We start from the raw sequence: 25,630 nt of genomic DNA on the forward strand, positions 1-25,630 counted from the left end.
CTTTTAGGATGTGGCAATATTTGAGTACCACCTGGCAAGGTGTCAAAAACTTGATGACCAAAACAAAAATAACCTGTTCAAAGTTGCAATCGCACAGAAATTACTTATGAACATTTTTCACACTTATGACCATTGCAGCATGCCCAGGGTCATGTGATTTATATTTGGATGCTTGGCAACTGATTCATATTTATGATGGTCACAGTATCCCAGGGTCATGTGATCCCTTTTGCAACCTTTTGACAAGCAAAGTCAATGGCAGGGCTGCTGGTGGCCAAGTGCTGACTTCCTTCCCTCCTTTTTCATGCCCACCTCCTTCTGAAGGAAGAATTTGAACCCCCCTCCCATATTTTCTCTCTTCCATATATTCATCAAACAAGGAAAAGCCTCCAGAGAGAGAAAAGACAAAGCTGCTGAGTGAACTAGCTTAAAAAGGCACATTCCCCTTTAAGAATTAGCTACTGGCTAGAAAGGAAAGTTAAGGAGCGCAACCAGCACTTAAGGAAGAAAAAAGAATGTAATAAGTATTGGCTGCCGACTAAGGCAGCCTTCCCAAATGGCTCCATTCATAAGTAAAGGAATGCTACAGGCAAAATCCATTCAGGAGAAAAATACTTCAAAATCCCTTGCAGCAAAACTTACAGCTAACAATAGCAAAGCAATAGAATCTAACATGAGACATCAGCCATCCGCCTAATAGAAATTGCCAAGCATTCTTTAAGGACACAAAGCCCACATTGCACAAATCCCAGAACTTCAAAGTCACAAAAGGAAATAAGACTCCTTCCACTCACCATCTCCCTCCCTCGGTGTCTCACCTACAGCTGATACTGCCTTTCTTCATTGCTACCTTTCTTCATTCCTCATGGAGGGCAACCCCTCCCCCACTGCATTTCTTGCCTGTTTGTTGCTGCCAGCACAGGTGGCTGCCACCAAAGTTGTAGATAGGCTCATGGCCAGCCTGCTTGGCCTGCTTGATCTCCTCTCTCCCCGACCCCCCTCCTTCTTCTTTCCTTTGATACAGCTAGAGCTGACTCCACCTCCTTTCAAGGCAGCTTCTTTTTTTTTTCCCTCTCCCGCCCAAACTACCTCCTTTTATAGCCTCTCCTGTCTCCGCCCCTCCTCCTCCTTTCTCATGGGGGAGGGTGAGCCAGAAGTGAGCCTGGGGTCTTTGCCTCACCCCAGCCACTCTGCAGCTCTGGAGGAGACTCTCACAGTACATCCTTACCTGCGCTGGCTCTTTCCCTCCCCCACTACACTTGGCTAGGCAGGGCTGTGTACCACCTGCCACGTGTAGATGTACTACAAGTGGTACGTGTACCACTGGTTGAAAAGCCCTAGATTAGAATACACACCTGTATTTCTCTGCTGCAGATCAAAATAATGGGTGTATTTCAGTAGAAATGAAATATATTTCATTGGGCAGCCCTTCTGAACTTGATGCCCTTCAGAAGTTTTGGACAACTCCCTGTTATTTAATGAAAAATAATAAGAATTGAAGTCCAAACATCTGGAGAACCCCAAGTGAGACTGCAAACATGATGAATTGTACTATGATACACAGCTCCTAAATCAGGTGAGCTACTTTCAGATCCATCACAAATAAGCTGTTTTCTTATCACTCAGTTATTCTATGCCTGATGAATTGTAGCTGATTGGATGGATGTTTTATTTATCTAAGTGATTCTGGGCAGTTAACAAATAATTGGATAGAATGGAAAAGCACTTTGACAAGAAATAACATGATTTTTTTTAGATTCTGGTGACTTAGTATTATTTGCAAGTTATCAATACATTCTTATGTTTTGGATGCTTGACATTTCTCATTTATTTTATTTCTTTACTGGGGCTTTATGCCACTCTAGTCCAGCAGGACTCTTGGGAAACCCTGCTTGCTCTTCTGCCAGTTATCTATTTCACTCTTTCTCAACTGAATGCTGTTCATATGACCTCAACCTCATCCCCAACAGTGTAACCAGCAACATTTGGAGCATAGTAGATTGAAGAATACTGGAATTTTTAACACTTAGGCATACAGTTAATAGAATACATTCACAAAGAAATACATGTTTCTCACCTATCATGGTGAAGAGGTTTTGGATAGATACAATGTTTGGGATTAAGTTATTTGCTATGTCTGTATTTGTACTATCATTGATATGCCTATACTGTGAATGCAAATCATACATTTTGCCATTCTGTGCAGGCCTGCTCCTTAATAATTGATATGTTATGACGACTTCTGCATGTCAGAGATACATTCCATAAATTAATCCTTTCCCACGTATATTTAGATAGCAAATGAGTGTAATTGTAGTTTGTCATATGTAGGATACTTCCCATATGGCAAACCATCTAGTGAGGAACCAATGCAAAGAAGGTTGAAAGCAAGACAAGACTAGAGTTTCTAGGATGATGCAGGCTAGTTTCTTTGCAGCCAAAGTGCATACAGGTTTTGAATCTCTTTGAAATAAATTCCATTTTTTGTCTTGAAAAAATAAGTGGCTCTAGACTTGGATTCCCTTATGCAATTTGCTGTGACTGGCTCAGTTTCTGTTCCTTAGCACAGGGCTTTTCAACCAGTGGTACAGGTACCACCTGTGGTACATTGGCACCTGGCAGGTGGTACGCGACCATCCTAGAAAAGTGGTAGTGGGAGGGGAATGAGCTGAACCGGTGGCAGCACAACCACACAAGCCTGAGCGAGAGATGGCTGGAGCTGCAGGGCTGTCAGGGCTCAGCGGAAGCACCAGGAACAGCACCAGGCTCCAACTGGAGCTCGGTGCTGATCCTAGTGCTTCTGAGCCCAGAAGAAGCCCCGATCAGCTGCAATGTTGTAGCATCTCCAAGGTCTTGTGATTTACATTCAGATGCTTGGCAACTGATTCATATTTATGAAGGTCACAGTGTCCCAGGGTCATGTGAAGTGACCAAAACCTGCTGCAACCACCCAGCGGGGGGGGGGAATAAAAACCAAACACACCACACACCACCCCCGCTGCCAATCTTCAACAGAAATGCTCACAACAATGAAAACCTCAGACAGGAGGAAGAGCGCCACCGGGCAGGCAGGCAGGTGTCTTGCTCGGGTGTGGCTTGGGAGGCACTTTTTTCAGTGCCATTGTAACGTCAAACAGTCACTAAGTGAACTGTTGTAAGTCAAGGACTACCTGTACTTCATCATTTTTTCCTTTTTTTTTTTTGGTCATCAAGTTTTGGACACCTTGCTAGGTGACTGGTGGTACTCAGATGTTGCCATATCCTAAAAGTGGTACAATGGGTGAAAAGCTTGAAAAGCCCTGCCTTAGCACAACTTATTTTACAGCATTCTTGTTTCAAGAATAAAATTAAGAGAAAAGCCTCTGTATAAATTCCCTCAGAAAAGGTAGGATATAAATGCCACCAAGAAAGTAATGAGTCAGGACAACCACTGAAATTATTGAATTTGCTTTTGGGGGAGAAAAGATGTAATAAAGAAACAGAGGTCTTCTGAAGGACAAAAAAGGAAACTCAAGGAAGGGCCAGCAAAGTAATTCCTTTCATGCACTATGAAAGTGCATGGAAGGCTAGAAGGGACTTCACTTTGCTGAGTCCTGTCAAGGCATTGCGTTATGAAAGGTATGATTGAAGCAAAGCACCTCTTGGAAGGTTCACATATACATGATACTTATTTCGATGTGAAAAATAAAGATTGTTTAGTTTTTATTTCCTCCCTTTTAAAAAAAAGCCTTTATTGGTTTTGACACTCTTTAACCAAAGCATGTAATGAGTTTTTCAGTCATGATCTCAAGGTTACTTTCAAATTAATAGGACTCTGGGGAACAAGAAGATAACTATGTAGGCCCTAGGATTATTTAGTTATTTGTATTTTAATTTTTTGGTATGCATTTTTGTTGTAAAGCATCCAACATAAATCTTGGAAGAAGCCGTTGATATTGGATATGACCCAGTTTAAATAATATTATAATGCTGTTTTTTAACAGTCTCTCCAAACTCTTTTGTTAGTAGAAGTAAGATGAACAATTATGTACTCACATTAAAATATTACTCTGCAGTTTGGTGTTCAATTAATCAGATTACGTATAATGTAGTATCAAGAAAGAAGCTTAACTGAATTAATTAGTTTAGCTGAATTCAGTGCTTAACTGGACTGAAATCTGCATTGACTATAATATATAATCTTCCAGCAAATCAGAAGTGGCATCTTGCTTTAAAATGACTTCATAAACATGGACGTGCTTACTGCTTTGATGACTAATACCTAAAACCATTACTCTTCCAAGCAACATTAGCAGAAGAAAAATAGCAAGACTAAAGAGATGAAAATCATAACTAGCTGTAAATTGTTTGGAAAGTTCAAACATGGCTTTATTCTGTCTGTGGAGCAAATCACAGCCTATTGTAATATCTGAATTGAGCAAACTGAATGGTTGAGAATAGATTGGTATATGGTCGCTATTCCCTTGGACATCTTATGAGCACATGAAAAGTTGCCCTGATAATATTAATTGTACAGTATGTATTTCTTGAGCTTTCTCTGTTTAAAAAAAATATTTTATCATTATGTAAACATTCTACAGAGTGGGAGATCAAAAGCAGAGATAAGGATAAAAGGTAAAGGTTCCCCCGCACATGTGTGCTAGTTGTTTCCAACTCTAGGGGCCGGTGCTCATCTCCGTTTCAAAGCTGAAGAACCAGCGCTTGTCCGAGGACGTCTCCGTGGTCATGTGGCCGGCATGACTAGACACCAAAGGCGCACAGAACACTGTTACCTTCCTACCGTAGTGGTCCCTATTTTTCTACATGCATTTTTATGTGCTTTCGAACTGCTAGGTTGGGACGAGTAACAGGCGCTCACTCTGCTACGCGGCACTCGGGATTCGACCCGCCAAACTGCCGATCTTCTGATCGACGAGCTCAGCATCCTAACCCACTGAGCCACCGCATCCCATAAAGCAGAAATAGATATTACATAATAAAATATATCATTAATAAAAAGATTCAATATTCATTCTTTTTCCCCCTAATAATTAACCACTATTTAGATATTTATACTTTGCTCAAAATCTTTGTAATTGTCCATCTGAGTCATTTTCTTTTCAGTTCTTTTTCATCAATTTCTCTCTTTTCTTCAAAAGCCGTATTCTAAATGTCTTGGCTGATTGTGCGGCATACATAATATGTTGCATGTAATGCAGCCATTCCTGCCAGAGGTTGGGAGCTTTCTTTAAGGAACTTCACTGGAAAAATGCTTTTATATTATCGGACTGTTTTGTAGCATCACTTTATTGCAGTTGGTGTAAAAATGAATGGGATAATAATTTAAAATACTTCACAATAATGAAAAAGGAGAGAATCTGCTTCTCAGCCCTTTCAGAGACCAAATGAGGAAACAGAATAAAAGTACTTCAGGTCTAGGATATAGACTAGGGGTCTGCAACCTTGACAACTTTTAAGACTTGTAGACTTGTGGACAGAGCTGAAGACCACAAGTCTTAAAGTTGTCAAGGTCGCAGATCCCTGATATAAACTATAGCAGTGGTGTCAAACTGCCAGCCCACGGGCCAGTTGCATCATGCAGAGGCCACGCCCATCCCAGCTCCGGCAATGCAAAGAAAGTCGTGATACACCGTAACACGTCACGTGATGCAGCGAGTTTGACACCTGTGGACTACAGTAACCGAATTTTGGAAGCATGGCTGTGTTTGCTCTTCCTTGGGAGACCAGGGAGTTCAGGCAGAGTCATTTTCTTTGTAATGTTTTCTTCACTAGGAAAAAGAAAGTCCATTTCTTTACTGAGCTTTACAGGTATTTCTCGACTAGAATTGAGCCCAAAAATTTCTGTTATTTTACAACCTTTCTTGCCAAAGTTATTAAGTGAATCACTGCAATTAAGTTCTTAACACGGTTGTTAAGTGAATCCGGCTTCCCCATTGACTTTGCTTGTCAGAAGATTGCAAAAGTTGATCAAATGGCCCCGGGACACTGCAGCCATCATAAATATGGGTCAGTTGCCAAGCCTCTGAAGTTTGATCACATGGCCTTGGGGATGCTGTATTGGTCGTAAGTGTGAAGACGGTCACAAGTCACTTTTTTCAATGCTGTTGTAACTTTGAACGGTCATTAAAAGAACTGTTATAAGTCGAGGACTACCTGTAATTGTAGTTTTCTAGCTGTTGCCATGTAATTTCTCTAAGATCGTCCCTGTATATCACCACACTATGATAGAAAAACTGCTAATGGATCACAGTCTTCATGGCTAACATCAACCAGGGCAGATGATAGGGATGAGTTCTTCTTTTCCTTTTCCTTTCCTTCCTTCCACCCACCTGCACACCTTGCATCTCTCTTAATCCTTTCTGGAGGTGAAGTATATGAAAGGAATGTGTAGATGTTTTCTTTAAGAAAAATTACATTATTTTATTTACATCTATTTGGTATAACTTCAGAAGACCAGGATACTCAATTTCCTATTGAATGCAGCATTGAACTTGGTATTATCTAACTCAGCACATGTACTATTGATGTAAGACTGATGATTATGAAGATTAGACTGTTAAAAACTCATGTCAAGCTTATTGATAATAGTGGCAGCTAAGGTTAATCAGTTGTTATCTAATGAGAACCAGTTTTTTTTTATTTAGGTCTCCTCAGTAATATAAGAAGGATACAGATATCCATCCCCCTATTGTTACTTTCATTCTGCCGGTGTTTAGTCTTGAAGGACTGTTCTAGAATTTTCAGAGGATTCAAAATCAGACTTAGCTGACACCCACCATGGAATTGCACACTCAGTACAGAGTTAATGATCCATGCTTCAATGTTGGTAATTTATGTAGAACTGATGGCAATCCGAATGAAACTCACTCTGTCTTCCACAACACTTATGTATAGGTTCAGCATTTTTTCCCATATTTCAAACAAGTGACACTATCTTTTTAGAACTGTATGCATGTTTTCTAAATAATGTATGTGCACAATAGAAGAGCAGTGCCAGGAGGCATATAATGGAATTGTTAGCCCAGCTCATGATCCACAGAAATGAGCATGGAAATGAACTTTCCAGTGATATGACTCTCACTGGACTTAAAATTGCTTAGCTGAAGCAACTGCATTACCTTTAATTATAGCATAAAGAAGAATATGTTCCCAGTTAGTTCTTTAAGTACATTTGTCCAGTGATTGTTGAATTGCAGCTACTTTATATTTCCTCTCCTTTGAAAAAAGGGATCAACCAAACACAACTGTACATTTTCCTGCATGAACCGGGAATGTTAGATTTAGTGGAAAAAAATGTAGGATAATAATAATAAGACCTGATGCTGTGAACTACTGTGAGACTAGGAAAAATAGTTGAAAATATATAATCTTGATTTTTTTTAATGTTTTATTTTAACATCCTTTCATTGACCTGTATTTTGTATCATCCAAATGTGATTCACCCTGATACTCATGGATTATTTAATTTTAGAAGTGAGTTTCTTGAGTTTTTAAAAATTGGCATATGTTAATTTGCTGTTTATGTGGATAAATGTAGTCAGATTCTTGGACGCTGATGGTCAGCTTCATTTATTTTCCAGTTTTTTCCCATTCACTGCACTTATTTCCTGTTGTCAAGGTTCATATGTAAACGGAAACATCATTTTTTCCCTTTTATTAGGCTTTCATGTTTAATCTCTGTTCTCCTGTCCTCAGTTTAAGAAATAGTTTTGGTGCCTGTTAAACTAACTAACTTCCCACTCCTTGTAAATTTTTGCTATGCTTGCCTGGTGATGTCACTCTAAGTGCTCCAATTATCCAGTATGATACATGTGAAATAGTTTACCTCCATATAGATCCATGTTTTTGTCCTCTTAAAATGCAACTTATATTGTAGTGTTTCTTTGAAAGTTCCATTGCCCCTTTCTCAGTGCTGCTTTTGATACATTATTCTCAAATTATTTGAGAGCTGATTTGTAGCCCAGAGCATCCTTTTAATTGTGGCATGTAGAAATAAAGTATGTGCTGGTGCAGTTTTTATTCAGATGCCAGATAGTGTTAGTTTTGTGTTTCTGCACTGCCGTGTTTACACCTCGGTTATATTTGTTACTGATTTGTGAAGTTTTGGAAATCTAATGTTGCAAGGATGGCAGAGATTTTTTTTATACTGGTATCCTTACTTGGAAGTCAAGAGAAAACCAAGCTGAACTGAGTGTAACCATATTTCCATGAAAAGCATACTTAATATTTATGGAATTATATTTTCCAACCTTCTCAATCTCTTTGGTGTGCTTGGAAGTTATAGGAGGAGGAAGAATTGGCAGATTTCCCCCTGCTATTGTGTAAATTGAGGTCCTGGAATCAAACACATATCTTTTCTGAATCTTAATGAATGAACTGATTTTTTGCTCTGGCTTGCTGTAATTTTCTGCAAATTCCAAACTTCTTTCAACAGAAACAGTTATAAACAACGGCCACTGAGCCAAATATCATTTTGGCAAGCTATGTAACTATAAGATATTACAGACAGCTTTGTATGCTACCATTAGTGGTGAAATGTTTTTCCCATGGTATACTGTGATATTGGTGAACTGAATAGAGACATTGTGTGCTGCTTGGATAGCATCTTAGTGCTATCAGAATGTGAATTTTGGATTTTCTTCCTATGGCATGCTGTTTTACTGTTCTTACCTTTCTTTTGAGTGGTCCAGAATTCATATGTCACAGCAACCCTGGCTATTTAATGGAAGAGGCTGGAGTTGGTACAAATGGAACTGGCGAGGAAGCAATAAGGCTGTAGCTAGAAATGAGTATCTCAGCATATAAGTATCCTAATTTAGACAATCTAAAATTACATAGTTATTTTCCATTTGAAGTTGGGGCTGATGGGCTGAAGTAGTCAGTGGGTTGTAGCCAGCTGACTGTTGGAAGCCTCTACATGTATTGACATCTATCTAGATGGCTAGAGAACTCCCCACATACAATGACATTTGCCTTGCTACTTCAGCCCCATCTGAACCAACAGTCAACTGGCTTTCTGATTGTTGGCAAATGCTGAAAGTCCCAGATGAGGTAGCAAGTTATTCTGGCTAGTGAATTTAGGTAACTTCTGACAGAACTCCTAATTGTCCTTGCTGGTAGAGCAGTCTTTGAGAATCTCTGACGTAGAGGGTCTCCTCTTCATCATACAATCTTAACTCCATCCAGCTTGAACAGATTTTGAATCTAACTTGAATTTAACTAAGGTTTGTTGGTTCTGAATTCTTGTACAAAGTGGCCTTTCTTTTCCATCCTCTCCACCTTTTTTTCCATTTTCTCACTATACTCTGCATACACTAAAATGAATAAATAACATCTGGGTCCAGAATTCGTTATATTACATTGAAGGATTTCAATTGAAGAGATTGTTTAAAAAAAAAGGAAACTCCTGATTGGCCTTAATTGTGATTGTGTCTGAAAGATTTAGTCAAGAATCATATTTTTCTAGATTTTCTTCATTGCTTCTTCCAACTTTTATTTAGCATTTTATTGATTGAAGATTCTGGAGGCTAGTGGCAGTTAATGATCTGCTTTTGAATAGAAATTCTAATAAAAAATATTCCTGAAGTAACTATGAATTTTCTCAGCTAGAGCTATTTATTTATTTGTTGAAACTGTTCTTAGTTGATCATATAACTTTATGAAATCACTTCTGGAAAGGACATAGCTTTGTGGGTTTTAACTAGAAAGACAAGGTTTTAATTTGTTTTGATTGCAACCTAGTTTAATTTGTTTGCTTGTAATCCAGCTCATACAGTCATTATACTCTGAGCAGGCAGCCATTGTAAAAACGGAATATGAAGACACAAAATGGTTCAGAATTGAAAAAGACATGTGACAAGGTTGTTTCCATCACCTATGCTATTTAACATGTACACGGAAATAGTTATGAGAAATGCACATTTGGAGGAATGTACCATTGGGGTTAAAATTGATGGTAGAAATAACAACTTCTGATATGCAGATGATACAACATTGCTTATGGAAAGCAAGGAGGATCTGGAGTGACTAATCCTGAGAGTCAAAGATGAAAGTGAAAAATTTGGACTGCATCTTAACATCAAGAAAACAAAGATAATGACATTTGCAGAGAACACACAGGTTGGAGTGTAGATCAACAATTGAGACCATCAAAACAATAAAGGAATTCATCTTCCTGGGCTCTAAAATTGACCAAAATGCTGACTGCAGCCCTGAGATCAGAAGGCATATAGCACTTGGAAGAACTGCATTGTCCAGCATGAACAACATCTGGAAGAGGAAAGATATCAACCTCACAACCAAATGCAAATTAGTTAATGCAATAATTTTTCTAAATTGCTGCATACAACTATGAAACTTGGACTCTGAAAAAGACATATAGGAGAATGGTGGAAGCCTTTGAACTGTGGTGCTGGAGGTGACTTATTATGCATCCCATGGACTCCAAAAATAACAAACGAAGTCCTAGATTATACCTCACCAAAACTATCACTTGAAGCCAAGATTGCCAAACAGAAGCTGTTACATTTTGGTCATGTCATGTGAGCTGACTCACTCAAAAAGTCAATCATGCTGGGAGTGATCAGCAAAAGAAGGGGGTGCTCTAGTCCCTCTTGTTGGACACTATAAAGGACAACACTGGGATGACCATGGTAGATCTAAAGGAAGCAATGAAACACAAAGAGGCATGGAGATTGCTGATCCATTGAGTGGCCAATGGTCGGACACAACTGAATGGCTGACGATGATGCTTGCAGCCAAATGAAGTGACATTAATACCATTATCATATAGTACTAGACACATTTTAATTAAAAATATAATGTAAATGAATTGGAATACTCCTTAGAAAGTATTGTACCTTTCCAAGAGCTGAAAAGAATTGAAAGAATTGATGTTTTGGATCACTTTCTGTAAGGAAGTTTTCCAGGATATTATATTTCAGAAATCTGTTTTACAAAAGGAAATATATGCACTGCAAAAAGTAATGTCTCACAAACCTATTATTCATGGGATGTGATCTGCATTCTGTTTTGCCATTTATAGTTTACAATATTTTTCCCCTCCCTATGGTTTTTAAAATAATTTTTCTTTTAATTTTTATTATGTTTGCTTTTTGATATGGTGAGCTAAATCAAGGCTTTTCAACCGGAGGTACACGTACCACTTGTAGTACATCTACACGTGGCAGGTGGTACACAGCCCTGCCTAGCTAAGTGTAGTGGGGGAGGGAAAGAGCCAGCGCAGGTAAGGATGTACTGTGAGAGAGTTCTCCAGAGCTGCAGAGTGGCTGGGGGGAGGCGAAGATCCCAGGCTCACTTCTGGCTCACCCTCCCCCATGAGAAAGGAGGAGGAGGGGCAGAGACAGGAGAGGCTATAAAACAGGGGTGTCAAACTCAATTTCATTGAGGGCCGCATCAGCATTGCGGTTGCCCTCAGGGGGCCGGGTGGGTGTGGCTTGGGTGGGCGTGGCCTACTGGGTGGGCGTGGCTAGAGTGCGTATGGCCTATGGGTGGGCATGGCCAGCTCTTCATCGTTCGCATCAAGGGTGCCTATGGGGGCCTGGGCAGGAGTGGGACAGATCTGAGGGTCTCTGGCAGAAGGAGGGTCTCTGGGCCAGGGCCAAGGCAGTGGGGGCCGTTCCCTCACTGTTGCCAGGATGGCTTCACGGGCCGCATGAAACCACTTCGCGGGCCGGATCTGGCCCCGGGGCCTTGTGTTTGACATGTCTGCTATAAAAGGAGATAGCTTGGGCGGGAGAGGGGAAAAAAAAGAAGCTGCCTTGAAAGGAGGTGGAGTCAGCTCTAGCTGCACCAAAGGAAAGAAGGAGGAAGAGGGTCGGGGAGAGAGGAGATCAAGCAGGCCAAGCAGGCTGGCCATGAGCCTATCTACAACTTTGGTGGCAGCCACCTGTGCTGGCAGCAACAAACAGGCAAGAAATGCAGTGGGGGGAGGGGCTGCCCTCCACCAGGAATGAAGAAAGGTAGCAATGAAGAAAGGCAGTATCAGCTGTAGGTGAGACACCGAGGGAGGGAGATGGTGAGTGGAAGGATTCTTATTTGCTTTTGTGACTTTGAAGTTCTGGGATTTGTGCAATGTGGGCTTTGTGTTCTTAAGGAATGCTTGGCAATTTCTATTAGGCGGATGGCTGATGTCTCATGTTAGATTCTATTGCTTTGCTATTGTTAGCTGTAAGTTTTGCTGCAAGGGATTTTGAAGTATTTTTCTCCTGAATGGATTTTGCCTGTAGCATTCCTTTACTTATGAATGGAGCCATTTGGGAAGGCTGCCTTAGTCGGCAGCCAATACTTATTACATTCTTTTTTCTTCCTTAAGTGCTGGTTGCGCTCCTTAACTTTCCTTTCTAGCCAGTAGCTAATTCTTAAAGGGGAATGTGCCTTTTTAAGCTAGTTCACTCAGCAGCTTTGTCTTTTCTCTCTCTGGAGGCTTTTCCTTGTTTGATGAATATATGGAAGAGAGAAAATATGGGAGGGGGGTTCAAATTCTTCCTTCAGAAGGAGGTGGGCATGAAAAAGAGGGAGGGAGGGAGGGAGGGAAGGAAGTCAGCACTTGGCCACTAGCAGCCCTGCCATTGACTTTGCTTGTCAAAAGGTTGCAAAAGCGATCACATGACCATCATAAATATGAATCAGTTGCCAAGCATCCAAATATAAATGACCCTGGGTATGCTGCAATGGTCATAAGTGTGAAAATGGTTATAAGTCATTTCTGTGCAATTGCAACTTTAAACAGGTGGGGTGGGTTTTGGTCACGTTTTTGATACCTTGCTAGGTGGTACTCAAATATTGCCATATCCTAAAAGTGATACAATCGGTGAAAAGGTTGAAAAGCCCTGAGTTAAAGAAGTGCTATTATAGTATAGTTGTTATACTGTAAGGGTTGAGAAAAAGAACATTCTATTTAGTTGTGTGAAACAGCTGTGTTTAGTCAAAGGATACTGACATTTTTTGAGGATAAATTTTGAAAGGAAAACATATTTTCCAGGAATTCAAAAGAAATACTTAATATGACTGCCAAGTTGGACATTTGCAAACACACTCCCATACTTGTTTTATGCGATAGAAAATCAATCCAGATTGAATTTTAAAGGAAGTGCTAAAGATGATCTTCATTTCTTACTAATTTTTAAAATATTATGAGATGCTATTGAAGTTTTGGGCTGATTTTTTTTCTTTTGTAGAAAATGAGTTCGAATTGATTTCTGAATTTTGCAGAAAGTGATACCCACTGGGGCCTTTTCAAGCGGTTATGTTGCCAATAAAACTATATTGGATGATGTAAACGATCCATCTTTTGTACGGAAAAAAATTCAAGGAAGAAACATGCTGCTTAAAGGAATGATGAAATATTAATTTATTATAGGACTTGGAACCAATGTACATTTAGTTTGTAATCACTTTGTAATTAATCAGATTACAAATACATGAATCAAATTTCCTTGGCTAGGTTGTTGAGGAATACAAGAATTTGGTATGTCTTCCCAAGCCAAATAGACTAACTTAATAAAGGAAAACATTTCAGGTTTTAAGGCCAAAGGAATGAATGAATGAACCTTTATTGTCAAAGTACAACCATGTATACATTGAGATTGGCTGAGCCTCCCTTTGTGCCCCCACCCCCAACTAACAGTGACACAAACCCTCCATCTTATTACACCATGTGAGCTAATTGCACAACACCGCAAGTCAGTCATACATACAGTTTATAAAATTATTTCCCATTCAAAAGCCTAACAGCCCATAGATATAAGCTGTTTTTCAACCTGTTGGTGCGGCTGGCTATAGTCCTATATCTCCTACCCGATGTTAGGAGAGTAAAGAGGTACTGACCAGGGTGTGAGTCATCCCTAAGAATTTTCCTCACTCTTCCAAGGCAGCGAGCCCTGGTGATGTCATCCGGTGGTGTCAGGGGACATCCCACAATGTCTTGTGCTGTGCTCACCACCCTCTGTAATACTTTTCTATCTGCGGCTGTCAGACCAGCATACCAAACCACAATACAGTACGAGAGGATGCTCTCTATAGTAGACCAGTAAAAGAGGGTCATTAGCCGTTGTTCTACCCTGTTCTTCTGCAAGACCCTGAGAAAGTGAAGTCTCTGTTGGGCCTTTCTGGCCACCTGGTTTGTATTAAGTATGGAAACTAGTACTGTACTTTGTATATGCTGTAGCTTCTTTGTGGACCAAGCAGCACACTCTGTAATAGAGCACATGCTTTGCATGCCAAAGGCCAGATCAATCATTGGGATTTCCAAACAAGGTAAAGACTTCCTTGAGTCAATCCTAACCACAGTTTGTTTGGATCCTTTCGCAACAGTATGGAAGTGCATTGTCATTGCTGCCTTTCCAGATCCTGCCCTCTCCCCCCCCCCCCAGTTTAGCCAATAGCTTTAGGATTTCAAGGCAGGTGGTAACTGCCTCTTGACTGTGCTTAGTTTTGGGAATATAAGTTAAAGTTTGCTAACTAGAGCCACCGATTCTGAAATCCTATTGTTTTACTACAAGTTCAGATAAAACAACACAATACTTTCCAGATGTGGACCCTGGCATCTCTAGCTCACCATATATGAATAGAAAGGGTAGTTTGGCAATATATAACTAAATAGATTGATAATATGAGTAGAAAGCAAATTTCTATATCACAATTTGTTGAGTTACATATAGCGCATATGCATCTGAACTTTACATTCATACAACTTTACATGTATACCCAAAATTCAAAGTAATTATTTATTATGATGATCAGAAAAGGATTAGTTTAAAAGCATCTCAGACAGAATGTATTGATTTTTTTTCTGGCAAAACACTATAATTGGGAAATATTTTTCACTAACGTTTTAGGATAAATTTAAAACAGACTATAGAATTATTTCTCTTATTTTTTAGCATTTAATCAATGTCTCTTACTGTGCAGTTATAGATTTCTTCTTCAGTCATAAAGAATGAAATAATGAAGAGTGATTAGGTCTGTTCATTAGCCACCTAATATAATCTACTATAAAAAGAGTTTAAGCAACTCTTAAAATTAGCTGCAAATGTTGCAGCAAGAGTGATTTGTATAAGGCTACAATCCTTTTTGGAGTTTCCACAGAATTTCCAAGTTTGTCATGTTTCTCAGTGACATAATTAGCATACCCAGAATATTTGGAGAGTAGCATAGCTAGGTGGCTGTGGAAACTGGTCTTAAAAGCCTGATTTGCATTTGTATCCATCCACATAACAACACTTGATTAATAATGTATCCCATCAAGGCTTTTTTTTGTCATAGAACGCCCAGAACGGAGTTCCGGCACCTTTTTTGGATGGAACCTTGTAGGGTAGGCAAGGCGGGTTGTATAACATGTGTGAGTTCCGGCACCTTTTTTCTTTTTGTTTCTTTTTTTAGAAAAAAAGCACTGTATGGGACTTAAAGGATTTTTAAATAGCTGCAAAATGGCTAATATCTAGTGTAGGGCTTGGTAGCTAGTTTCTATCCTTTTGCAAGCTTTATTGATTGATTTTGTGCATTTTAAAATGTGGATTCATCTTACATCTTAACTCTTTTAAGTATTATTTAAAGGACTGAGAAATACATTGTAGTCTTTTTTCTTTAGGGGAAGAAAACCCCAAATAAAAAAAAACAAAAGGGAAAGGAGAGGAGAGATTTCCTCTTAATCTTTTCCCTATTTTTGTTCCCTGAATTTTTGCAGTCAAGGGCAGGCCAAATTTTCGGAGTAGTGACCATTACAGAAATCTTGAAACCACACTGACTGCCTCTCAGGAGGAGGAAAACATGGCAATCTCGAAAATGTCTGTGAGGTGGCTGCGGAGAACGATAGATCAATAATTTATCATGACAAATAGCTGAGTTTGCACTCTATTATCTGCTATGAGTCTGTCAGAGACTTTGTACCACATTAGCTTAGCTTGTCTCATTTTTTAAAAAAAATATTTTCTAAGAAAGGTCTAAGACAGTGTTTTTTAAAACTTGGCAGGTTTAACTTGTATAGACCTCAACTTCCAGAATTCTCTAGTCAGCATGCTGGCTTGGGAATTCTGGGAATTGAAATCCATTACTTCTTAAAGTTTCCAAGTTTGAAGAAACATCAGTCTAAGCTACCTATGTTGGCTGAGTGACATTATTACAAATAAAAATATGCAAGAGATTTATATTGTAGCAGCTTCCAAAATATGTTTTAAGTTAAAAGATTTTGATTTTTTAAAATTAAAGTCACGCTTCCTAGGGAGCTTGCGGAATTCCTAGGAAGAGACTTGTAGATGCTGCAATGTCAATGAAGGAATAAGCTATAGCTCATGCAATCTTCTGACATTATACCTTTTAGCCTTTAAATTGCTTAATCCTTAAGGATTATTGTAGTGTTTTGCAACTGCAGACTAAAATAACCTCAACAGACTGGAGTGAATTAATAAAGGCAAACATTTCAGATTGGAGCAAATATTTTAACTAAATTTGTGTATTTGATAGGCAATATGTAGCCTTCCAGATGATGTCAGAAGCTGAAAGGATTGATGGTCGAAAGCAATGAAGCCAAAAAAATTCAAACAGTGCCAATTTTCTTGTATTTCCAAAATTGAAAGTAGTCTTGAATTGCCTCCAAGAATACATTTTGCCTTTTTTTCAAAATTAATATCTTTCATCGGGGTTCTTTTTCAGATTGCTTCTGGAACGCATCAGTTCTATATTCCCAACTTTAGGATCACATAAAATAGAATAGAATAGAATAGAATAGAATAGAATAGAATAGAATAGAATAGAATAGCATATGTATCTACAACTTCTACCTTGTGTTATAGTTGCAAAAAACTGAAATTAGGTTATTTTTTTTAATTAAAATGTTCTTGCCTTTACAAAATGGTGTTTAAATTATACCTAGGCAATGAGCCTGCTTATTTTGATATGCCATGAGTTCTTTTATTGAGAACTGTTAAGAAATTTTGATTTCTTTATCTTCCATGACATTTACTTTAAAGTACTACAGATAGTTCTCAACTAAATACCACTCATTTAGTGATTGTTCGAAGTTACCACAGTAATGAAAAAAGTGACTTATAATCACTCCTCATGCATATAACCATTGTAGCATCTCCATAATCACATGATCACAATTGGGTGCTTGGCAACCAGCATGTATTTTCAATGGTTGCAGTGTCCCAGGGTCATATGATCTCCATTTATGACCTTTCCATTTGGCTTCCAACAAAGAAAGTCAATGGGAGAAGCTGGATTTGCTAAATGACCATGTGCTTCACTTAATAGCTGGAGTGATTCGCTTAACAAGTGTGGCAAAAATGTTGTAAAATAAGGCGCAATTCACTTGACAACTGGCTTGCTTAGTAGCTGAATTCTGGTCTTAACTATGGTCATAATAGTTAAATGAATGTGATGTTGAATGAATGTGATGTTGAATGAATGTGATGTTTTCTAGCTGGTACAAGAATCTTATTTTTAATAGGGCCTGTGTCACAGTTTTCATATATCTGTGCTTTAGTTAACCTTATTAAAAAGGAATTGAAAAGTTTGGCTGCAAGTGTATCCAAGACTCTACTTCATCTTTTCGTATTCTGAAATAACTGCAAAGTGCTTATTGTAGCTCATGGGTTGTATTAACTACTCAACAGTCTGAAAGTGAAATTTTGTGCTTAATGGTATAACCTAAGAGCATTCAGCCAGGAGTTTATTTTATTTTATTTATTAAATTTATATGCTGCCCAGCTCACTAACAAGTGGCTCTGGGCAGCTGAGATCCACAAAAGTCAGTGACACTGGATTATAATTAAATATTAAATGTTTATGGTTAAACATTTTTAAGCTCTTTAAATGGCTTACTTTGTAACAAAATGTGATACTAAAGAACAATTAAAATATTCATAATTTAGAATTAAAGTCTTAAAGTGTATTTTTTTCAAAGAGAATTAAAATAATATACTATGATAGTTCATTACATTTGAAATCATCAAGACTTGAACTAGTATGTAAATACAGATTTGAAAATTATTTTTCTAGAAGCTATGTAAATAAAATAAATTAGTTACCTTTAAATCAATAAAAGGCAGTTTTAGCTATCACTACCTCCAGTAAGCTTGAAAATAGTTTAACTATTTTGCTGGATTGTTCTTCATGTAATCAATCTTCTATCAATGCTACATAATTTCAATAATGAAGTCCAGTACCATACTGCATTGATTAGGAAATTGGGGTAGGGTTCTTCAATGTTTAAAAGAATAGACATAAAATACGTTGCTATTTAAAATGTCTTCTATTCTTAAAAAGGGAAATATGGCAAGAGTTACATTTGGTTCATAGATAATGAGTGTTAACACAAACTCATTTTAAAAAATGTTAGGTTCTTATCTCTTTTATCTATGTTCTGTTGGATAGTCAGTTCTTCACATTGCTTGAATGTGTGCCATGGATTTACTCTAATAGTTGATTTCCTCCATATGGATAAACTCTTACCAGAATTTATACCTTCTGGTCTGATTTCTCTTATTGTTTATCCTCGATTTCTAACCATGTTTTTTTTATTGAAAAGTTTTACAATACATTTTATCTTTAACAATCCCCCCTCCCTCCACCCACCCCTACCTAACCCTCCCTATCCCTCCCCCCCATTCCCCCCCCCGACTTCCCAGAGCTAAGTACAAGGTATAAAAACAAAGAACAATCATAAACATCCATATGCTAACAACAATAAACTATTAAGTCTATCGCACTCTAGCTCATATGAAATGACTACAAGCAATACTAATATTACATATAAAAGGAAAGAAGAAAGAGAGAAGAAAACTTATTCAAATACTAAGTGAAACTTTTTAGTCCCGTATTTGTTCTGGATATAATCAATCCACTTTTTCCACTCCATAATATAACGTTCTTGCAAATGATCTTTCAAGTAAGCCGAAATCTTTGCCATTTCCGCCAGGTCAGAAACTTTTAGAGTCCATTCTTCTATAGTCGGCAGTTCCTCCTTCTTCCAATATTGACCTATTAAGAGTCTTGCTGCTGTGATTAAATTCAACATCAACTTAATGTCCACAACAGTAGCATCTGTAATTATACCCAATAGAAACAATTGCGGACAAAACTTTATCCTTTGCTTGAAGATCTTCTGCATATTCCACCAAATTTTTATCCAAAAAGCCTTAACCTTTTTGCAGGTCCAACATATATGAAAATACATTGCATCTTCAGATTTCTAACCATGTTTGTACTTCAGAGAAATGTTCCATGTATCTGATCATTATAATACATGAAAGATTACTGATAGATGAAACTGTTAATATGAAGATGAAAATATGTATTTTGATAAATTTACTCCATTCATCTGAAGAAATAGCCTTGATCAATGCAATCATTATGACAGAATAAAAATAAGTTTGCTTTAAAAGACCTATCAGTGTCCTTACTATTCTTTTACAAACATACTGCATGAGACAGCTTTTTTGGCTTCCAGTTTTAAATAATTTCACTGAAATAACTTGGTGACATTTAGATATTTTGCATTTCCCTTAAGGTTGGCTATAGTTATGACATTTAGGTTTAGTGGAACTTGAAGGTCAAAGTTTAGGGAAGATATCAGATAGCTTATTGCTTAGATAGTTGAAATGCTATAATTAAGAGAGAGCATAGCCTAATATTTTGTAATAGGCAATCACTTCCCCATATTGAATGTTCCAATTGACAGAGGTTAATGTCTGTGGTTTTTGTTCTATGGAAAGTTGTAGTCAGGAATGTAGAATGATTACTCCCACACCTCCAAACAATACATACATTGGTCTAAATCAGTATTCAAACATGTCACTTTATAGGAGAAATGGGTAGCATAAAAATTTAATTAATAAAATAATACAATTTACTTCATCATCATTTTAGCCACTGTTAATCTACTGCACGATGAAGACCTCTTCCGCCTGTTTCCAACCAATTTTCCAAACATAGAAACGTGGAAAATTTACATACATTTCTCTAGATCAACATTTCTCAATAGTGACAGCTTGAGATGTATGTGGGCTGGGGATTTCTAAGAGTTGAAGTCCACACATCATAAATCCATCGAGGTTGAGAAACCCTGCTTCCATTTAGCTTACAATGGGTTGAACTGTGAAGTCCTTGGTGTGCTCTGAACTTGGTTGTTTGTTTGCAGACATAGCCAATTAGGTAATATCATCAGTGCAAGCAAGTTTGGTGTTTGCTCCTTGTTTATATACAGTAGTGTGCCCTGTCAGTGTGGTGGCGATTTTTTTTTATAGTTCCTTGATTAGGATATTTTCTGTTTAATGGTTTGTCCATGTTAATCTCTGTTTATTTTGGTTGGCTACTGAAGAGGATGTGTTCTGGTGGTTTTGTTTGCTGCCTATCTTATTTATGGTCTCTTTTTGAATGGTGTGTAAATGTATCTGCTTTTTATCTCTGTGTGTCTGTTGGTGACTGATAAGTGACAAGCTTCCAGGAATACCTTAGCATTTTTGCATTTAGCTTGGTCTAAGATACTGACAGTTTCCCATGTGTTGTGAATAAAATGAGATTGAGTGAAGTGACAGGTGGTGACATTTGTATAAGTTACTTTCTTCTTAGGCCAGCAATAAACAGAACCTGAGAATACATTACCTTTACACGAGTCCCAAAACTGCACCAACATTTTGTTTATTATGTTTTTTAGACAGTGCAGCTACCTAAATCAGTAGATTTTTTTTAATCATAACAAGTATAGTTTCTTTCTTTTGCTATTCTTTACAGTATTTGTTCCTACTTATTTTTCTTTGTAACCTTGGAAATAGGTCATTTCAGTTAGGCTTTTTTCTTACTTAATATTCTCTTGTATTTCTTCATAATCTCAATTTAGGACTTCATAAATAAGACTACTGAAGCCAAATTATGATTGGCAATAATCTCTAATAGTTATAGGAAAATTACTTTGTCCTTTGTTTATATAACAACACAAGGCTGGCTTTAGCTGCTGTGCCTTTAATATCATTTTATATGATCAGTTCATATTGTCTTTTGGTGACTAGAAGACATTGTACTTGTAGAAACTTACAGTATTTTGTACATGTCCTGCTTATGTAAGAGTTTTTTTTCCTAGATTCTGGAGACCATTAGATAAGGGGACACAAGTGAAGTAATAAAACTGCCTCTTGACCCAAGCACAGGAATGAATGAATATCCAAATTTTCCCACTGTAATGTCCATGAATTATTTCTAAATAGGAAATAGTTTAATTGCTGAAATTTTTGTAACACATCTCTGCTCAAATAAACCTTGTTAAAAAGACTTCTACTCATCCCTCTCACTTGCATTTGCAGCTTATTACTGGAACTATTGGCAATGGACAAATTTGGAGAGTTTTCAAGCTGAGAAGGGAAAACTTAAATCACTCTTCCCTGTATACCATTGGAGATATTCCAGAGTAAAATAGAAAAGTGCATTCTGAATGATTATAGATACTTGTTTCAAGACCTTTTCAAATATTGTTTATTTCTTACTCCTCACATATTGAAATGGCCTTGGAATAAACTTAATGATACCAACTTCTCCTTAAGTAGTCAATATTGTTTTCTTGGCAACAATATGGAAACGATTTGCCATTGTTCTCTGTTGGGATTTACTTTTAAACTTCTCAGTTCAGGGTACAGCCCTGGAATTTTGAGCCAAATTCAACCCCAACCTTTTTGAACCTCAACCAAACTCAGTTCTATAATTCCACCTGTTCAGATCTTGCTATAAATAGAAGAGAATAATCAACATTTTCTACAGCAAATTGGATGCAATTATTGATATAGTTTGACCCAGAGAGATTAAGTAAACGTAATGAAGAGCTCAATAATTGAGGGTCCTCATGATTCAATGCAGGAGGAAGTGCTTCATTTTGTAGCTGTCAGATAATTAACCTAGGATAATACATGGAGGGGAAATAATATTCTATTAAAACTTGTTGAAGATGCTATTTTTTCAGATACTTACTTAATTCCAGTGAAGCAAACAAGTATTTATTCCATAGACCTGGGTAACTTCATTAAACACAGAGGTATAAATCCATTCAAAATGTATGTCCTGTTAGCTAAGAACCTTTTCCTTTTTTAAAAACACCCAAATTTGTATAGCTACAGTAATTATGCAAAAAAAGCAACCCCTAAAGAACAAATATCCAACTAGTAGTCAGCCTGCAGCTCCAAGTCCTGAAAGCATTCACAGTAACGAATATTCTGAAATATGAATGTTTTTTGTATATTAATCAACATTGTGTGATTTTCAAATAGAGTGCCTGTGATAAATTATATTTATAAGTGTGTCAGCTAGGAAAACATTTTATTTCTTTTGTATCTTTCATTTTGTTATATTCTCGGGAATTATAATTCATGAGTGCATAAAAGACATAAAGGATGGCTTATGAGTAACAGCAGAAGACTTTGCACTAAGATTCATTTTGGCTATCAGAGGGAGCAAAAGAAAAGATGAAATAATGATCTGATATATCAGACAAATAACATTTACATCCATCAGTTACAGAGCTAACAGTGTTCCATAGTATCATCTTAACTGTTACCCACAAAGAGTCGAAAATATGTAACCTTTCTAAAAAAATATAGTTCAAGAATCAATTAACTTTCAGTAAAATCAGTGGAACAGTTTCTTACCTGGAATTTCTTTTCCCGTATAAATTAGTTGAATTTGCATTAATTAAAAAAGGAAACCACTATTTTAGGCAATATTAAAGCCAAAAAATCCTGATTACCCCTTCATTAATTTTCATGATTTTTCTAGGATTCCAAGCACGTTACAAACAGTGACCTTTATCATCATCACGCTTACTTTACATATTTTTGAGCAATTTTTGTTGTGAACACTGATTAGTGAAAACATGAATAATTTCATCTCAGCCAAAAAAATCTTAGCTTTATTGTGAAATATTTCTTTTATTTAGTAGATTTAGATCTACTATGTAACCTGTGTAATCCTTGACTTACAAGTATTCATTTAGTGACCATTCAAAGTCACAACGGCACTGTAAAATATGACTTACAACCAGTCCTCACACTTGCAACCAACCTAGAATCTCCACACAAATCACAATTCGGTTGCTTGGCATGCAGCATGTATTTAAAATGGCTGCAGCATCCTGGAATCATGTGATCACCATTTGCAACCTTTCCAGCCGGCTTCTCATAAGCAATGGGAAAAGCCAGATTTGCTTAAAGACTGTATAACTCACTTAGTGACTAAAATGATTCACTTAAGAACCATAGCAAAATTGGGCATGACCCACTTAAGAATTGCCTTGCTTAACAAAGAAATTCTGGTCTCATTGTGGCCGCAAGCCACTTGAAGTCTTGAAGTAATTGAACTAACATGGTACCATATTTTCTTTGTCTTTGCCCCTTTCTTAGAAGTAGAAGCTTGTCTCTTCAGATATGGGTGAAGTGGAGCAAAAAGCGACAACAGGATCTCGGCTAGGAGTACAGGAGAATGCTGGCATCAGTACTTTGGAACATGGACAGAAACTGCCTTCAACGCCTACAGGAAAACTTATTTCTATCAAAGTCCAAATGCTGGATGATACACAGGAAACATTTGAAATTCCGGTAAGGTGATATTCTGAGTCTATGGTTCATTCTTGGCTGGGGGTAGGGAGGGAAGCAAAAGGTTCACCCAGGCAGATCTGCCTCTAGTTTTGTGACTTTGTATAATGTGATAATAGCTCACATACGTGAGCAGTATTAAAAATCTTAATATTTAAAAGATAGTTAAAATTGCAATAGGGGTCCAATATCTCATATGTCCCTGGTATCATCACAAACTATTTAGAAAAAAATATATTTTTCAGATGCTATTAATTATCTAAATCGCAACCTTTTAATACTACCTGAAACTGTCAGTTGCAATATACACTACCGTAAACTAGTTAAGAACTGAAATAGCTGAATAATTAGCTTCACAGAGGGGAAAAAACTAATACTAACAAATTTAGTTATTTCATTTTAACTATTCTGTAGATACTCTAAAGGTAATTTTGATCTTTGTTACATTTTAAATCTTAGGTATTATATCTAAATAAAGAAATTGCATTCTAATACTAGTACATAATTAGTGCACTATCACTTGTTTGATTTTCTTTATTTTGAAATTTTCTTTGTAACAGAATGCACCTGCTTTAATTGCCTGAAATCATTGGTTTTTAAAGGTTATTTGTACATTTAAATCAATCTTGCCTTGGCAGCTCAAGGCTGTATATAATAATTCTCTTCTTGAAAAACCTACAGTAGATTTGTGAGATAATTTAGCCTTAAAAATAAATGTAAAACTTTGTGTTTGGGAAGTTAGGGCCAACTTTGATCAAGATGCATATTATCTATATGAGTGTGATTTCTGAATTGCTAAGACGTTTTCTTTTACATTCTCAGTTAAAGAGAAAGCATTGCTATGATAATTGCTGAGCCATGCAGAATTAATCAAGAAAGAACTAACAGATATATCTGTTTTAAACAAGCTCAGCTTTGGTAATAATGTTATCATACTACAAAACTTATTAGCATTTTTAAGATGTTAGTTTTATGGTCCATTATGTCATTAGATGTTACACTTTAATCTCAGTCTCAATTAATTAAGTTTTATGCTCAAACAAGCATCTGTAAAAAAAACAGTTGCTGATATATTGATGAATTACTTGATCCATTGTCATCCAGCATTCATAAGGACACTAACTTCATTATGTTCCTACATTAGTCAAGCAAAAGTCAACAGTTGTCATTAGTAGAAAGGCTGTATTGCTTGTACCTTGATTGGTTCCTCATAAATACATTCTCCCTGACCTATAAGAGAAGAAGGGGTTTTTTTTTATTCATAAAGAATCTCCTGCATTTTGTCATCCTGAACAATAATATATAATGGAAAGAGCCTTTAGGTTCCAACATGAACTGACTGAGAACTAATTCTCAGAACTAGATCAGTATTTTTAATCAGACAAGAAATGTGGTTTGGGAAGGGAATTTCTAGATGCTCTTCCACCACAGTGTGTCTCTCCTATAGTGCTGCATCCCTTCTTGAGAGTATCTCTTGAGGACTATTTTTTGTGCTTCTTTTAAGTGAGACTAGGGAGATTGGTGGGACAAGCCACAGATAGGATTGATTTACGTCTGGCTGCTGACATCGATATCAGATGAGATGCCATTCTACTATGTAGGAAACCCCTAGATCAGATAAGTATGTCATGATTTATGATGATAAATCCCTTTTAAAACTCCTATAGTAAGAGTGAAAATAGAATCAAGTTAAGCTTTTATAACAGTGGCGAAAGATTTTGAGTTAATTTTAAAAGGGGAAAAAAAACTCCTCAATCGTCATTTCCTATAAATAAGTGCTTCAGGGACAAAGTGCCTTCTTTGGGATGCACATCTATAACAAATCTGTCCTTTTATTATCACATTAAGGTTCTCCATCACCAAGTGTTCAAACATGTTTTTACTGGTTTCATTTTTAGTAACTCTCCATCTGGATTTTTAAAATCATCTTTGCTTTATCACTTCCAGTGTACCAACTCTGATATTGTATGCCAACCTGACAGTGCCGTTGAAAGAAGGATATTTTCTAAATTGATTGAAATAAACTTAGAAAGCTT

General features: G+C 37.2%; 1 protein-coding gene across 3 annotated transcripts in view; it reads left to right on the forward strand.

Annotated features, from left to right (window-relative positions):
- FARP1 (FERM, ARH/RhoGEF and pleckstrin domain protein 1) overlaps nt 1-25,630 on the forward strand; it is a 171,983-nt gene that overhangs the window by 3,925 nt on the left and 142,428 nt on the right. For all 3 annotated transcript variants that reach the window (XM_083362005.1, XM_083362004.1, XM_083362006.1), the window contains exon 2: nt 23,403-23,597. In XM_083362005.1, the coding sequence (XP_083218131.1) occupies nt 23,427-23,597 (171 nt within the window). In that variant the 5' untranslated portion in view covers nt 23,403-23,426. The remainder of the gene's footprint in view (nt 1-23,402; nt 23,598-25,630) is intronic.

This window comes from Vipera ursinii (assembly GCF_947247035.1).
Source record: "Vipera ursinii genome assembly, chromosome: 4".
NCBI classification, from domain to species: Eukaryota; Metazoa; Chordata; class Lepidosauria; order Squamata; family Viperidae; genus Vipera; species Vipera ursinii.